General features: G+C 33.5%; 1 protein-coding gene across 1 annotated transcript; it reads left to right on the top strand.

Moving 5' to 3' along the window:
• The first annotated feature begins 2,036 nt into the window (after positions 1-2,036).
• si:ch73-390b10.2 (Golgi pH regulator) lies at positions 2,037-16,211 on the top strand. Its single transcript, XM_051118893.1, has 14 exons — positions 2,037-2,219; positions 2,380-2,439; positions 2,526-2,629; positions 2,721-2,827; positions 3,787-3,888; positions 4,094-4,214; positions 4,319-4,399; positions 8,140-8,249; positions 8,814-8,902; positions 11,396-11,488; positions 11,611-11,706; positions 13,180-13,269; positions 13,507-13,572; positions 15,469-16,211. The coding sequence occupies exons 1-14, from the start codon at positions 2,178-2,180 to the stop codon at positions 15,673-15,675; spliced, it is 1,368 nt and encodes a 455-aa protein (XP_050974850.1). The 5' UTR covers positions 2,037-2,177; the 3' UTR covers positions 15,676-16,211.
• The last annotated feature ends 1,314 nt before the right edge of the window (positions 16,212-17,525 follow it).

Below are 17,525 nucleotides of genomic sequence, written 5' to 3'. Positions count from 1 at the left end.
AAAATGATATCAAAACAATTAGATGTAGGTAGGCTTTCAACTTTATTACGATCTATACAGAAGGGGACAACTTATAATGTTGTACTGTAATGTAAACAAAGACCATGTACTGCAGTTAATTCTAATAGTAGAGCTATCGTTCTTGTTTTGTAAATATGTTTTATAAAAGAAAACATATACTTTGGTGTCAGTGCTTTTTTAGGTCACTGTATTATGAGTGATAGTGACCTTTGCTAGCTTTGTAGAAAAAATGACTTCATTTGAGACGTGTGAAGTGTTTTGGTAGTGTAATTGCCTTTTGGATGTGAACTTTACATCTGTGCCAAACTGGCCCTGGTGAAAAAAACCAGCATATGCTGGTTGCTATGTTTTGATGCTGGGATGCTGGTTAGGTATGTTTTGGTGCTGGTTTAACACTTTAACTGTCACCGTCCCACCTGTGGGACGCTTGGCGCTCTTTTTTTCGTTGTCCTTTTTCTGTATCAAATATTTTAGTAATCATCATAAATTATATATCATTTGAAAGCTTAGAATCATCCTATGAAAACCATTTTGAAATCAGACACTGTGTTACCATGGAAATGGTACTGTAAAATCTTTTGGCAGTCTCCTCCCCCTTAGCAGCGGTATCAAGTGTCATATTACAAAATGCATTACAGACTTTTAGAATCCAAACTTTTTATAATCTTGACAAAAAACATGTCATTGTGTTAAAAGTAAAACTGACAGAGAAATTTAGACTTTTGTGACAGAAAAATGCATTTTAAAAAATTCTATAGAGTTTGTATGGCACCCGGTGGCTGTTTGTGGTATAACGCTCTAAACAAACTTTCACAGGAACCTCAATTTTTTCCTATCAACTTCAAATTTGGGACAAAATGTATTTAGACATAAGGCTTCAATTTGATATCAAATTTAGGATAAAACCTGTTATGTAAAATATGTATTTTATATAAAATAAAATAAAAATGGTACAGTGCATTTTCTTTTTAGTAAATTTAAACTTCTATAACTTATTAATAATGTATTATTTTGAAAAAATTCCACTTTTGCCATAATCTGCTCACTGTTTTCTTTAAAAAGACCAACCTTAGATCTGTATTCCAACGTGTTCATGAATTACAACAATTTAAGTTTGGATAGTGCACTTTCATGCCTATTTTAAAAAATGGGGGGGTCCTTGACCAGCAACATGACCAGCATAAACCAGCAAAGAACCAGCTTAAACCAGCTTAAACCAGTACCAAAACATACCTAACCAGCATCCCATGCTGTTTTTTTCACCAGGGGGAGGAGCACTGGCACTGCATGAAGGGTTTTGAAAAACTGGCCAAACTATTGAGAAATATGGTCTATAGCAATTGTGAAAAACGTTATATTAAAATCTCTGACATATGGGAATTCTGCATCCAAATAATCTAAAGTCCTCATAAAGTCTCCATATAATCACGTAGTTGCTCTGTATAACGATCAATTTCTGTCATTATCACAAAGGTCCATCAATATGCAAAATACACCATGTTTTAATAGAATTTTGACTTGTAGCTAAATATATGCAAAGAAAAGGAACTGTAAATGAAGTAAGTCACGTTTTGGTATTTATATGCTATGCTATCAATAACACCACAGGCTGAATGGAAGTGTAATCTGTTGGGGACTATGCCATGGGGACTGCTGTGTGGTGACAGCTTTCACAGGATGTGATTTAGCCAAGACTCCCATGTTCTCTGTTCCATATGTCGCTTCAGTCTGATGAGACTTTCCATCTTAATAATGAAACACCCAGCCCCTGGCCTCAATCTCACACTCTGTCTCTGTCTCTTGTTGCTTTTTCCGTCTCTCTCAGTAAAATAACAAAGCATTAGTGAATAAATAAATAATTTCAAATTATTATTATTATTTATTATTGTAAAAAAGCAGTGCTGTCTGTCGGTTTTTCATCATTTTTGAGGTGGTGACGCCCTCTAGCGGTCAAATATGACCCGGTTGATGATGACATTACTGTGCGCCGGAAAACTTCTTTGTCCCTTGTCATGACGTCAGCAGCTTGACAGCTCAGTCGGACACTTGTTCTGTTCAATGTTTGTTTCTCTGTGTTAACAGAGCGTTTTTAACATAATGAGCTAAGAGTACGTTTGTCATTTTCTATATATAAACTCCATACTACATACTACACCATGTCGTTCTTCGTAGATTCAGTGATTATGTTCACTTCTCAGGTAAGTCTCATTTCTTTTTCATTAAATAATATGCATATTCGCTGACACAAATAATGAATTCTGTGTACAATGAACAACATGTTACCATAGTTACATAAAACGAATTAAAAGGTGTCTACCTGAGTGTTTATGTATAACAGATGCTCTTTTCTGTCCACAGGTGCTGTTTTTTGGGTTTGGGTGGCTGTTTTTTATGAGGCAGTTGTTTAAAGATTATGAGGTATTGTGAATAGGAATAGATTTAGACTAGTCTTCTTGATTCTGGCCTTTTAGTATTTATCTTACAGGTTTGTTTCAATTCATCAGGTTCGGCAGTATGTTGTGCAGGTGGTTTTTTCCATCACATTTGCCTTTTCTTGCACTATGTTTGAGCTCATCATCTTTGAGATCCTCGGTGTGTTGAGCAGCACGTAAGTATTCCTGATTTACTTTGATGAAATGATCACTGATGAGAAATGTAGATCAGATGCTCACGTGCTGTTTGTTTTTTTTTATAAACAGGTCCAGATATTTCCACTGGAAGGTGAATCTGTATGTAATATTACTGGTTCTGATATTCGTGGTGCCTTTTTACATCGGCTACTTTGTGGTCAGCAATATACGATTGTGTAAGTAGATTTTGTTTTCACTTTATATTTTGTAGCTTTTCCAGTTGTTTGTTAAAATAAATAGTTCACACATAAATGTAAGTTTGCTGAACATGTACTCATATTAGACCAATCAAGATGTAGATTTATTTAAATAAATTTGAAGAAATGTAGCATTACGTCACTTGATCACCAAAAGATCCTCTGCAGTGAATGCAGAAGGAGTACATTTTGAACAAAAATTTATTTTTTTGGTGAATTATTGCTTTTAAATGTGTTAGATCAGGTCCCCACGCCAGACAATTAGGATCCAGCCCCGGACACCAGATCCTGTCAGAAAATATCAGTCTTTCGGTAACAGAACAACTAGTCAGCAAGCTGTAGTTACCCCAACCCCACTAACAAGCAGGTTTCTGTCAGTTATGAAGTTGACCGATGAAAGCCAGAAAAGAGCAGAAGCAGGAGACGAAGTGATGATTGTAAAAAAGGTATAACAGAATTTATTGAACAGTTTTAGTTGCGTATGTCTCAATGTTCAGACTTCGTCTGGGGAGTACAGCTCAAAGAACAATGATATATCAAACGGATTCAACATCCCATAAACCTCCCCGTTATCTATTTCTTAGACCAAACAATTCATGAAACCCCACAATCATGGAACTGAACAATAATGAAAATGCATAAGCAAGGAAAATAATAAGAAATATAAAATATAAAAACATATAAATGAATAATATATATGAATAAATGAATAAATGATAAATACTTAAATAATCAAATAAATAATTAAATATGAATTATGTGAATGACTAATGATTGTAAAATGATTATGGATAATTATGTAAATAAATGATTATAAATTAAATTAAAAATAAACATAAAATTTAAACACAACACAATAATTTGCATGGAAGGATCTAAGGATCCTTCAAATGGCTCAATGTTTGCTTATTCTCCCTATTTTTTTCACTCTTTTACAGTGCAGAAACAAAGGTTGCTTTTTTCATGTGTGGTCTGGTTCACATTCATGTATTTCTTCTGGAAACTGGGCGATCCTTTCCCTATACTCAGTCCAAAGCATGGTAGGCACTGTCATGAATCTTTTCCTTCTACGTATTTATGAATGTAACAGGATATTTAACAAGAAAAAGCAAATAAATGACTAGTGTATGAAAACTAGTAGAACAGTCATTTGTTAAATTTGGATTAATTTGCACCAGTGATTTATGCACATTAAGTAAGAAAGTAAGTTCATATGTAGATGTCTCTTTTTTTTTGTATTCTCAGGCATTCTGTCTATAGAGCAGCTGATCAGTCGTGTGGGGGTCATTGGCGTCACACTGATGGCTTTGCTGTCTGGCTTTGGTGCTGTGAACTGTCCTTATACATACATGTCATATTTCCTGAGGTATCTATGCTCTTAGACACATAAAATAACAGAGAAGAGTGTGTTGTATTGTGTTTATTATTTAAATGTTGGATACTAGATCTTTGTTTGGTTTGTTTACTCAGAAACGTGACGGACAGTGATATCCTGGCCCTGGAGAGAAGACTGCTCCAGACTATGGACATGATTGTCAGTAAAAAGAAAAGGTAAGCAATATAAAGGAAGGGATCCAATCAGACAGGGGAAACATCTTTATTTATTTGTTTATTCATTGATTCAACATAATTTTTGTTTTTCAAAGAGATATATATAAATATTAATTTTAAATATACACTGCCGTTTAAAAGTTTGGGATTAGTAAGATTTTAAATGTTTTTTAAAGAAGTTTCTTATTCTAATCAAGGCTGTATCTATTTGATAAAAAATACAGAAAATTACTGTAATTTTGTGAAATATTATTGCAATTTAAAATAGCAGTTTTCTATTTTAATTGATTTTAAAATGTAATTTATTCTTGTGAAGCAAAGCTGAATTTTCAGCATCATTACTCCAGTTTTCAGTGTCACATGATCCTTCAGAAATCATTCTAATATGCCAGTTTATAAACAATGTTGGAAACATTTAATATTTTTTGGGACCTGTGATACTTTTTTCAGGATTCTTTGATAAATAAAAAATTAAATGGGAAGAATGTCAAAATAACAAACTTTTTAAAATAAATTCTGTTGTAGGAGCAAGACATATTTATTCTTTCAAATCTTGGCATTACCAAGTTGTGTTTAAAAGGTGTCGTATTGGACATACTAGATTAACTCATGGGCATTTATTGATTGGTGAAGAAGCACCAAAATGTCAATACTGTGGAACTCTCTTGACGGTGAAGCGTGTGCTTTCGGTCTGCCCTATATTTAATGTCGTGAGACAAAGGTTATTATCAGGACAAACTCTTAAGGACTTATTTTATAAGATGGACTCAGAAAAACGTTTACAATTTCCTTTAAAAGGAAATTAAAAAAAAATCTTTAATAGAATTTTATGTACACTTTGATCACTTTGACATAATGTATTTTATAAATTGAAAAAAACATTTCTTCAATAAACAATGTTTATTCAAAAACGTTACAATATACACTACTGTTTAAAAATTTGAGGTCAGTAAATTTTTCTTTCTTTTTTTTTTTTAAGAAAACAATATAAAGTATTTACTTTCATTCAGCAAGGAGGTGTTAAATAGATCAAACGTGATAGTAAAGATTTATTGTTAGAAAATATTTATATTTTGAATTAATGCCATTCTTTAACATGTTATTCATCAAAGAATCAAGGAAAAAAGTATCACAGGTTCCACAAAATTATTAAACAACAAACTGTTTCCAACATTGGTAAGAAATGGATGATGTGACACTGATGATTCCGCACTGTGTCACAGAAATAAATGGTTTTTTAAAGTATATTAAAATAGGAAACCAATTTTACAAATTGTAATATTACAAACTGCAATGATATTTCAAAATATTACTGTTTCTGTATTTTTGATCAAATAAATACAACCTTGAGCATAAGAGACTCCATTAAAAACATTAAAAAACATACTGATCCCAAACATTTGAACGGCAGTGTAAAGGAAAATAAAATAAATGATTTACAGAAATAAATAACTTGAAATATACACACTACTGTTCAAAAGATCAATTAGTTGTTTTTTTTTTTGGTAAGTAGTCTCTCTTGTTCACCTTGGCTGCATTTATTAGATAATAAAAAATACAGTAAAACAGTAATACTGTGAATTATTATTAAAAATTCAAATAACTGTTTTCTTATATTTATATATATATGTGTATATATATATATATATATATATATATATGTGTGTGTATATGTATATATATGTATATATACACTACCGTTCAAAAGTTTGGGGTCAGTACATTTTTATTGTTTTTTTTTTTTGTTTTTTTATAAAGAAATTAATACTTTTATTCACCAAGGATGTATTAAGTTAATAATTAAAAGTTTATTAAAAGTTAATAATAAATAATTTACATTGTTATAAAATATTTATATTTTGAATAAACACTGTACTTTTTAAATTTGTTATTCATGAAAGAATCCTGAAAAAAAAAAAATCACAGGTTCCAAAAAATATTTGGCAGCACAACTGTTGATATTATCCAACATTGATCATTCTAATAATAAATCCGCATATTAGAATGATTTCTGAAGGATCATGTGACACTTAAGACTGGAGTAACAGCTGATAAAAATTCAGCTTTTCATCACAGGAATAAATTCTATTTTAAAGTATGTTAAAATAAAAAACATTATTTTATATTGTAAAAACATTTTGCAATATTACTGTTTTTTTTTTTTCTATATTTTTAATCAAATAAATGTAGCCTTGATGAGCATAAGAGACTTCTTTAAAGACTATTACAAGTCTTACTGACCCCAAACTTTTGAACAGTAGTGTATGTATATGTGTGTGTGTGTGTGTATATATATATATATTAGGGGTGTGCAAAGCAGCCGGTATTTGTATCTGTATTTGTATTTGTTGAGGGGGGAAAAGTATTTGTATTTGTATTTGCATTCGAGTAAAAATCAAAATAGGCGTAAAAATCCATTTTTTTTTTTTTTTTGCGTTACACTTCTACACACTTTTTTTGGCTGGTGGAGGACCAAGAGATCTCAGCAGCAGCCACACTCTTTTCTATTTGGTTGCCCAAATCCATGTGAGGAGTTTCAACTAAGTTAATGGGTGACGGGAAGCTATGCTAAGGTGAACTGGGGAGTCGCTCTCTAAACAAGGGCTATTAAAATTGCTTTTGAATGCGCGCGCGCGTTTTACTTTCGGTTTCGTTTTAACGATGGCGCGAAACTCTCGGCGGTGCTAAGCGTGCATTCCACAATACAAGACATTAATTTAACAAAACTATTCAAAAGTGGTGGGACACAAACGGGATTTTGAAAAGTGTGTCCCCAATGGAAATTACGCCCTGTGTGAGTGGAGTTATCATTTAATGTGAGTGTATGCCAGAATGTGCGCTGTAGCACAAAATATAGTATATTTCTTCAAAAGCAGATTGTGGAGACATTTTAATTGTCCACAATCAAAAATCGTCATATCACACACCCCTAATTGCAATGTAGTTTGTGCAAATCCGGAACAGAGGTTGGTTAAGAGAGAGAGAAAAACGGCCGGTTCCGAGTTTCAGCGGAGCGCAGTGTCAGTGACAGGGAGTGATTGACGACTAATATCTAAAATCTGTTAAGAATGTACAGATCGAGTTTCATTAGTTATGTAATGTTGGAGAAAACGGCGAAACTGTCACTGTATCAGCTCACAGCGGTCTGGGCAGTAGTTCGGCTAGCGAAAGTTTTGTAAAGAAATAAAAACAAGTCGCACCGCAACGATTTCTCGCACTCGCACAAATGCTTCCAAATATATTTTGAGGTCGCGCAGATTAAATTTTGGGAGCATATGCCCTGCCCCCAACCCCTCCGACTCCTGAATGTCACTCACTCACTCGCTCATGCGGGCGTGCACTGCGGTCTCATGAGGAAACGCAGCTTTTTTGATATAAAGTTTTTCTTGTTCCCGAATACAAATATCTTTTTAAGTATTTGTTCGAAATAAGTATTTGTAAAAACACGCTATTTGTGCCTTTCCGAATACCGTATTCGGGTTCGGCTCCACCCCTAATATATATATATATATATATATGTGAAAATGTTCTTTATTCCTGTGATGGTGAAGTTGAATTTTTAGCAGCTATTCTTCAGTGTCACAATCCTTATGTAAGATCCTTATATAAAAAAGCTTTCTGACCCTACATTTATGGATGTTATATGAACCTAAAATAGTAAATAACCTTAGATTTATATTCTACAGTTTGATCCAGAATGAGATTTTTATTTTCAAGGACTATTTAATGTCTTTTTATAGGATTGCCATGACAAGAAGGCAGATGTACCAGCGTGGAGAGGAGCAGAATAAACAGACGGGTTTCTGGGGAATGATCAAGAGTGTGACCTCCTCACCGTCAGGCAGTGAGAGTATCCTTAATGAGCCACAGCAGGTCCTGAGTTAGTAATTCAGTCTCATTTAGAAGAGACCCAACAACTGGAGAGTTACTGAGCTCACATTTCATCACCATTGTGCCCTAAGTGTCTGAAAAAAAAAAACACTTAACTCCTGTTCACTCCTGGAGGAATGCCACAGCTATTTAATTTAAAGCAGAAGCTAATGTGCAGTAAATAATGTGTGTATGTGGGAGGATGTGCATGTTGAATAGATTGGTTAACCTGCTGGCTAAAAACAATGCTGCTCACCCGGTTTTGGTTTAGAGAGATTTTACAATGCATATTTTTATTCTACAAAAGCAAATATAGTTTGCATAAAACCAGACATTGAAATTTATGAATTTTTATTTACTTATTTATTTAATTGGCTATAAACCTGTATTCAATGCAGTCTGGATTGTATTTTCTTTTACTTTAGTATTGTTCATTGTTTTCAAGGCTAAGAGCACTTATTTTTTGGCACTGTGATGCACAGTTTGAGTGCTGTGATTTGTGGATCCTCTAAGGGATGTTTGTTTCTTAACCCTGGCACTGCAGACCTTTCTCTGATCCAGCAGGAAGTGGATGCTCTGGAGGAGCTCAGTAGACAGCTTTTCCTGGAGACCGTGGACCTGCAAGCCACCAAGGTATTTAACAAAAGAAAAACAAATCCTCCGATTTATTTCTATATACAGGGATCCCATGCTCATGAAAAAACAGGAAGTATCTATTAGGAAATTTAAAACATTGTAATTTCAAGGACAGTCATGGAAATTAACAAAATCCTAAAAATAAACAATTATAGTAAATCTATTATTTTATTTTATTTTATTTCATTTTATTCAGTTGAAGACAAAATTATTAGCCCCCTATAAAATTTCAGTTCTTTTTCAAATGTTTCTCAAGTGATGTTTAACAGAGCAAGGGAATATTAACACAGTGTTTCTTATTATATTTTCCATTTGGAGAAAGCCTTATTTATTTTACTTTGCCTGGAATAAAATAATTATTTAAAAAAAATGCTAAGGTCAATATTATTAGCCCCCTTAAAAAATTATCTGTTGGCTACGGAACAAACCACTGTTGTCCAATGACTTGCCTAACTAACCTAACTTGCCTAATTATCCAAGTTAATCCTTTAAACTTTTAAATTGCACTGTAATCTGTGAATTAAAAGTGTCAAGAATTGGTGTTAGAAGTATTATTAAGAAGTTTGAAGAGACCCACACAGTGGAGAGCAGAGGCAGGAAGCAAAAGATTTCAAAAACTTTGGAAAGAAAACTAGAGAGAGAGCTTTCTAAAGACATAAGAACAACTTGTTAAGACACTAGTAAATTATTTAGCTAAGTCTGGGACTGATGTCTCAACAAAGACAGTCACTAGAGGCCCGCACAGGAATGTGAGGTTGCTGACCAAGATGAAACTCCACTTCTGAAGAAGAGACACCTTCAAGCTAGGCTGACGTTTGAAGAACAACCTGGAGAAAAATGATGCGTACTAGAAATGTGTCCTTCGGTCAGATGAGACAAAACTAGTGTTCTTTGGCCACAGAGATGTTGCCTATTTTTGGAGAAAGAAGAGAGACACTCAACCCAAAGAACACCATTCCCAGAGTGAAACATGGCAGTGGGAGTATAATGCTGTGGAGATGTTTTAGTGCTTTTGGAACTGGGAATCTTATCAGCGCCAAAGGAATCATGAAAAGTAGGAAGACTACAAGAAGATTTTGAAAGACAACCTCAGGCAGTCTGCAACAAAACTGATGACGACCCAAAGCATAACTCATTTCTGATGAAGAGCTACCTCCAAATGAGCAAAGTGAACATCCTTGACTGGCCTGCACAAAGTCCAGACTTGAATTCAGTAGAAAATCTGTGGGGCTCACTGAAGACCAGAGTCCATGCCATGAAACCAACAAATCTGGAGGAGCTTCAGAGATTTGCTAAGGAAGAATGGGGTGTGACTCCTCAGGAGTCATGTCTGTTTAAAAACTATAACAAATGACTAAAGGCTGTTATCAAGCAAAATGGATACACCATTGACTACTAACATCGGAGGGCTAATAATTTTGACCTGTAGACTTTTTTTTATTCTTGGTTAAAATGTTGTTTCTATTTGTATTACAAACACTCCAAGCTTCCTAAATAACTCTTAAACTTTTATGTTGGGAAATGCACTGTTTAAAAAAATCTCCCTGTTAAACAGCACTTGGGAATTATTTGAAAAATAAGGAAATATTTCATAGGGGTCTAATAATTTTGTCTTCATCTTTATTTATTTATTTATTTATTTAGGGCTTTCAAATATCTAGTAATAACAGAACAGTCATGGAAATTCTTTATATAAATGGGTAGTTGACATATCAATGTGTTCTATGGTGTGACAGAAAAAAAAAAAAAAAAAAAAAAAAAAAAAAAAAAAAAGAAAGTGTGGTTTTGGACGATATCAGCATAAATCCTTATAATTTTTTGGTGCAAATACATTGAAGTAACTTGACATTATTGAAGATCAGCAATGATAATTCTCATTTTAATTACAGAATAATGACAATATATACATGTCAAAGTCAGACATGCCCCTTTGCCAGCTGTGATGCCTGGTTACTGGTTTAAACTTGAAAGATTTTTGGGTCAGAACACCTTAATAGCTTCAACAATTGATTGCCAATTAAGTTTAGAGTACAGTGAATTTAGGCCCAGATTAAGAGCTGTAATAGCTGCTAATGGTGGATATTTTGATAAATCGATCAATGTATAAACTGTTTATGTAATAAAATATGTTTTCGTAGTTTGTGTTGTCCCTTATCAGTGCAAAATGATTACAAATTAAAAAGGATTCATGCCAATATTGTCAAAAACCCCACTTTTCTAGGGCGTTTCCAAACTTTTTGAGGGCAGTGATATATATATATATATATATGTAAACTCTAATACTGAACATAAACCACTCTCATGCTATTTTCAACTGTAAGAATCAAGATACATTTGTCTCATGTTATTTGTATGTTACATTTTTTTCTTCTACATTTTTGCTTTGTCACACCATAGGACACCATCGGTCCAATTTTTATTTGTCAACTGCCCAAATAAAAAAGTAAATATTAAAAATATTACAATGATCTTTTGTCTCTGTATCCCAAGGAACGGATAGAATACTCAAAAACATTTCAAGGGAAATACTTCAACTTCTTAGGGTATTTCTTCTCCATCTACTGTGTGTGGAAAATTTTCATGGTAAGAATTGCTTTTTCTTATTTTGGATTTTATTTGTCATGTATTATTGAACATTGCAAGAATGTCTTGATATATAGTGTATATATAAGTGTATATAATATACTCAAAGGTTTTCTTCTTAGGCCACTATAAACATAGTATTTGACCGTGTGGGGAAGACTGACCCAGTGACAAGAGGAATTGAGATCACAGTCAACTATCTCGGCATTCAGTTTGACGTACGTTATTAAGCTGCTTTATATTTTTCTGCTAACTAAATCTCTTTTAAAGTTCCTTATTTAAAATTCCTTATTTATTTTTTTCATCTCAGTAATGAGTATTAACGGTGAATTTCATGATTGTTCCAAAAGTTTGGGGTCGGTAAGATTTTTTTAAAAATGTTTTTGAGGTCATAAATAGTCTCTTATACTCACCCAGTCTAAATTCACAAAAAAATAGCGTAAACCAGTTATAATTTAAAATATAAAGATTATTAATATACATATTACTTGTTACAAGCAGTGTTAAAACTGATACAGTTTTTTTATTAATATCAGGAATATATGTGACCCTGGACCACAAAACCAGTCTTAAGTCGCTGGGGTATATTTGTAGCAATAGCCAAAAATACATTGAATGGGTCAAAATGATAGATTTTTCTTTTATGGCAAAAATCATTAGGAAATTAAGTAAAGATCACGTTCCATGAAGATGTTTTGTAAAATTCCTACTGTAAATGTATGAAAACGTAATTTTTGATTAGTAATATACAATGTTAAGAATATTATTTGGACAACTTTTCTCAATATTTAGATTTTTTGTTTTTGCACCCTCAGATTACAGATTTTTAAATAGTTGTATCTCAGCCAAATATTGTCCTATCCTAACAAATCATACATCAATGAAAAGCTTATTTATTCATTTATATAAATCTCAGTTTTGAAAAATGTACCCTAATGACTGGTTTTGTGATCCAGGGTCACATATTAGATTTCTAAATGAATAACATTTTGAAACATTGTATACATTATAATTTTGATAAATTGAATGCATCCTTGCTGGACAAAAAAAAAAAAAAATGTTTGAACAGGAGCATTTAAAGGAACAGTTCACTCCAATATTAAAGTTCTATCATCTAAATCTTACTCACTCTAAACTTTTGAATGGTAGTGTGTGATATGTTTTTTTTTTAAATGTTTAATGTCTCCTTATTTAATGGCTAAGTCTTCCTGTTTGTGTTTTGTGTTTCTATGCCCCCTATTGACCAATATATAAACTGTAGACAAATCGGATGTTAGCACTACATTGTCACAGCAGGACATATTATCATACCAGTTGTTTGTTTACTTATTTAATGATAGTAGCTTTTTTTAATGATTGCATTTGTTATTCCACACTCATGCACATAATTGTGTATCCACTCTGATAGACTTTACACTTCTGACTGTGGTTGTATATGCATGCTGTGATTGTATGTGCTGTGTCAGCTCACATTTACTGCTTTGGTTGGCAGTTAATTGTTCCCCAGCCTGTTAAATGATGGTTTAATCTTTCCCCACAAGGAGGTGATGATTCAGCCTCTTAAACATGTAATCTGTGTCCGACTTCACTCTTGCTCTCTACTGATAAGCGCAAATGCTGCTCATCCCTTTCTAATGGATAAAGCCTGGCAATTTGTGTGCAGAAGAACTTAAACCTTTGTTTTCCCACAGGTCAAGTTCTGGTCTCAGCACATTTCCTTTATCCTGGTGGGAATCATCATAGTCACGTCCATACGAGGCCTTTTAATCACACTCACCAAGGTAATGAAGGATGAACATGCTTTTTTCTCATTCAGTCTTATCACTTAAGGGGAAATGGTTGCATATTACTGTACGTGTGTGTGTAGGCGTGTTGGTTCAGCCGGCGTACAGGGAGAAGATTATTTCCCTGAGCAACTGCAACATGGTCTTGCCCAAATTCAGTTTCTTAGAAGCATTAATGATGTTAAAATCTCATAAAAAGCAGTTTGGATTAATCCCTTTACGTTTTGTTCACAGTTTTTCTATGCCATTTCCAGCAGCAAGTCCTCCAATGTCATTGTGCTTGTCCTGGCTCAGATCATGGTGAGACATAATATAAACAGCAGTTTTTAAATAACGAAAGAATATGTAAAAGTATGGTATTTGGGGTAAAAAGCACCTCTGCTATTGGGGCTAAAAGGCACAATAATTAACATGATAATTAATAATGAGATGGTAAATATCATATATTATGTTGGGTGTCCATCTTAGAGATGATCACTGTGTTTAGAATGAAATCATCAAATTTAAAAACATGCTATTAATCCTATCATATAATAAAATATAATTTGTTTTTACTACTGTAAATCTATATTAAATTACTATGGGATCTCCTTCAGTGCTTTCAGAGTCTTTACATTTTAAAATGATTTTGTTTCTGTATTTTAAAATAAATGTTTTATATTAACATATTTTAATGGCAGTATATTTATTGAACATAGTTCTTTTATTTAGCAAAATGAGCATAAAATAGTACAGACTTTCTTAATGTGATTGTTTTGAACAAATATTAACATTATTTAAAAAAATAAAAAACATTATTTTAGTATTTTACGTATTTGTATCAATACTGTGTGCCTTTTGCTCCATGGCACTTTTACTCCATTTATTTATTTATTTATTTATTTATTTAAGAAATTAATACTTTTATTCATCAAGGATGCATTAAATTGATTTTAAAAAAAAGACATTTATAATGTTGCAAAAGAGTTCTGTTTCAAATGAATGCTATTCTTTTTTTATCAAAGAATCCTAAAAAAAAACGTCTCATAGTCTGATGATAATAAGAAATGTTTTTGATCAGCTGATCAGCAAATCACCAAATTAGAATGATTTCTGAATGATCATGTGACCCCGAAGAATGAAGTAATGATGCTGATAACTGATTTGCCATGACAGGAATAAATTACAATTTGACTTATTTTCATATAGAAAACAGTTATTTTCGATTTTAAGAATATTATTCAATATTACTGTTTTTACTAACACAGACTTGGTGAGCATAAGATTTTTAGTCTAATATTATATTAGAATTAATATTATCTCATGAAATATATAACATAGTAATACAGTCTTCAATATATAGAGATACGAGTCAAGTGTGTTCACTGTTTCGTTTTTGGTTTATTTGATCTGGACCAAAAAGGAAAATGATGTGGTCCTGGTCCATTTAGTGTTCACACTGGCATTTTTGACAACGAACCTAAAGGCATAGAGATAGGTTCACAACCTGATTGGTTGGGTTGAATGACAGAACTCACTGAACACTCCAAACAAAAGGAAAAGGTGTGTTTGACTTAAAACAGCGCTGCGGGTGTATGATATCAAAGTACCCATTTACTGATCGTTCTGCTCAGTGCCGCTTTAAGGCCAATACACCTAATGTAACTCACAAAGAGCTCATAAAAGGCACTTTACCACCTTGTTGCTCCACATTTGCCCTCTGCTTTTTGTTATTTGATACACCACTTGATCCTTTCGTTAAATAATGCCACATAGCGTCGCATCTTGTCATTACTTCCTGTTTTTGGTTTCATTTAGAAGTATTTGGTCCGTGTTGCGTTCATATTTAATTCGAAATACACCAGAGTTCGTTTGGAAGCGGACCATGACCCATCATTTTAGCCGGCCTCGGTCTGCTTATCTGCGCACTCAAATGAACCGCACTAACAGAGCAATTGCACCAGAGTTCGTTTTAACTGAACCAAACATGACAAGTGTGAACACACCCATAAAGAAATGTTTTCAGCTCTAATTCTGCATTCATTTCACAATATACTGTAAAACCATTAACAGAATCAAATGTCATAAAAAATCCTTTGGTTCAAGTATTGTTTAAAAAAAACTATGGCCAATTCTGAATAATAACTGTTTTTGATTCCCAGTCCCACAAGCAAAATGGTTATGACATTTCTTTCTCTCTCTGCTGTCTGTTTGTAGGGCATGTATTTTGTGTCGTCTGTGCTTCTGATGCGGATGAGCATGCCTTTGGAGTACCGCACTATAGTGACGGAGGTACTGGGAGAACTGCAGTTTAACTTCTACCACCGGTGGTTTGACGTGATCTTCCTGGTCAGTGCTCTCTCCAGCATCCTCTTCCTCTACCTGGCTCATAAACAGGCACCTGAGAAGCACATGAACCTGTGACCTCACAAGTGACCTCATCAAAGAGAGAGACACAGGACTAAAGTGTCTCTTTTTGTTGTCTCTCCTTTAAGAAGGACTTTTATACCTCTGGGTCTGTATATCCTGAATCAGGAGGGGCCCAGAAATAGTGTTCATTTGACTTTGGGTTGTAAAAATGCTGATTTGTTGTATCATTTAAATAGGTTCATATTATCGGAGGGGAAAAATGGTATACAGTTTGGGTGTAATTATGGGTGTAAAGTATTTTTTATGAAGAGCATACAATTTCCCATACCACGTGTTATGTTTACCATGATAGATGAACAAACTAAATGCTCACTAATTTGTTTACCACAAAATCAATTACTCTTGAGCCTTCCTTTATCTACAGTAGACATCAGATCTATATCTCAGCAACACCCAGAGATGTTACAGTGGACTGTTGGACTTTTCTTTTTCTTTCAGGCCTGTTAATCGTTACTATCATTCCATGTCTCATCAAAAACTGTAATGATTCACATGTGGATACTGTATTGAGTCATAATCTTCTGCTGAAATCACATCAACTAGAAAAGGGTTAAAAATATATATACTTCAGGCTTTTGGATTATCTTTGTGTGAGTGTGTTAGACAGGTGCCTTTGATTTCCCGAAAAGGCAATGTCGACGATGTAACTGTATTGGATTTCTGTTCAAATGCAGGAAGCTCAGATTTCAATTAAAAGGCTTTTTAAAGCATTTCCGCTATTCAGTAGTTTGGTGCTGTTTTAAAAGGTTTTACAAAGAATAAACAATGTTTTGTGTCATTTCACTCACATGAGATGAACATTGTACTCATTATAGTATTTTTTTTTTTTCAAATAAAATAAACATTTTAGTTACATGTGGTTACAGCCCCTCAGTGCATTTCAAAACTTTAAAGTGTCATGACCTGCGAAGAGAATCCTTTGATTGGCTGCCCCTTTTTAGTAGTGCAATGTTTGGTGATGTAAAGAACAAAAACTTAAGCAATTAAAAATGTATTATTGCGCTTTACTAGTGGAAACAGCTGGAGAATCTGTATATGTAGGCCAAAGAACAAGGAAAGAGCTAAAGACAGAAAGACAAAGACAAAAATGGGCACAAGTTTTGGTGGGAATATTTGATGATGGAGAAAATCATGAGCTGTGATGCACAGGGTTTTTATTTATTTATTTATTTGTTTGTTGGACAGGTAAGATAATTTGTGTAGTCTGCTCACTAAAACTGACTACTGTCAATGTCAGTTACATACATCAAGTGTTATAACATTGTGTTACATACATAGAGTATATAAAAATATATAATAATATAAAGTTTAAAACGTAGATGACAAATGTAGGTGATCATCTGTTCTTCATTTGACTGGCATGCACCGCTTTTTGCATGGAGGTGGCTGATCAGCATCATTGTCCTGTTGAGGGAACAGACAAGTTCATTTAGTCTTCCATAGACAGTATATGAAGGCATATCGTTTTTACCATGAACTTTTTATGAACTGAAAAGTGTATGAGATTAAATTATGTAGAGAAACAATCCAAAGGATTTCAAACTGAGAAATCTAGAAAACATAGTCGCTTAGTTAAAGGCAGAGTTAAGACATCAGGGACTAACCAGTGCTTCTGTGCTCCATGGATATGGCCTCTTTCTAGTGAGCTGTGAATTCGGAGAGGCTTTGGGTTCTATTTCCACACGTCGTTTTTTTGGTGGAGGTGGCTGAAACACACCTTCACTGTCCTGTTGAAGGAACAGACAAGTTCATTAAGTCATAGACAGACAGTATATGAAGGCATATCGCTTTTACCATGAAGTGTCTATGAACTAAAAAGTGTATGAGATTAAATTATGTATAGA

Source organism: Labeo rohita, chromosome 9, assembly GCF_022985175.1.
Source record: "Labeo rohita strain BAU-BD-2019 chromosome 9, IGBB_LRoh.1.0, whole genome shotgun sequence".
NCBI lineage: Eukaryota > Metazoa > Chordata > Actinopteri > Cypriniformes > Cyprinidae > Labeo > Labeo rohita.
The sequence above is the reverse complement of the archived record's forward strand: the minus strand, read 5'-3'. Positions and strand labels throughout refer to the sequence as shown.

What these genes read in the sequence shown, in the direction of transcription:
- si:ch73-390b10.2 (XM_051118893.1), top strand. Translation starts at nt 2,178, where the DNA reads ATGTCGTTCTTCGTAGATTCAGTGATTATGTTCACTTCTCAG. An exon ending in GGTCAGCAATATACGATTGT is followed by an intron (nt 2,828 to 3,786) that starts GTAAGTAGATTT and finishes ACTCTTTTACAG; the next exon opens with TGCAGAAACAAAGGTTGCTT. An exon ending in TATACTCAGTCCAAAGCATG is followed by an intron (nt 3,889 to 4,093) that starts GTAGGCACTGTC and finishes TTGTATTCTCAG; the next exon opens with GCATTCTGTCTATAGAGCAG.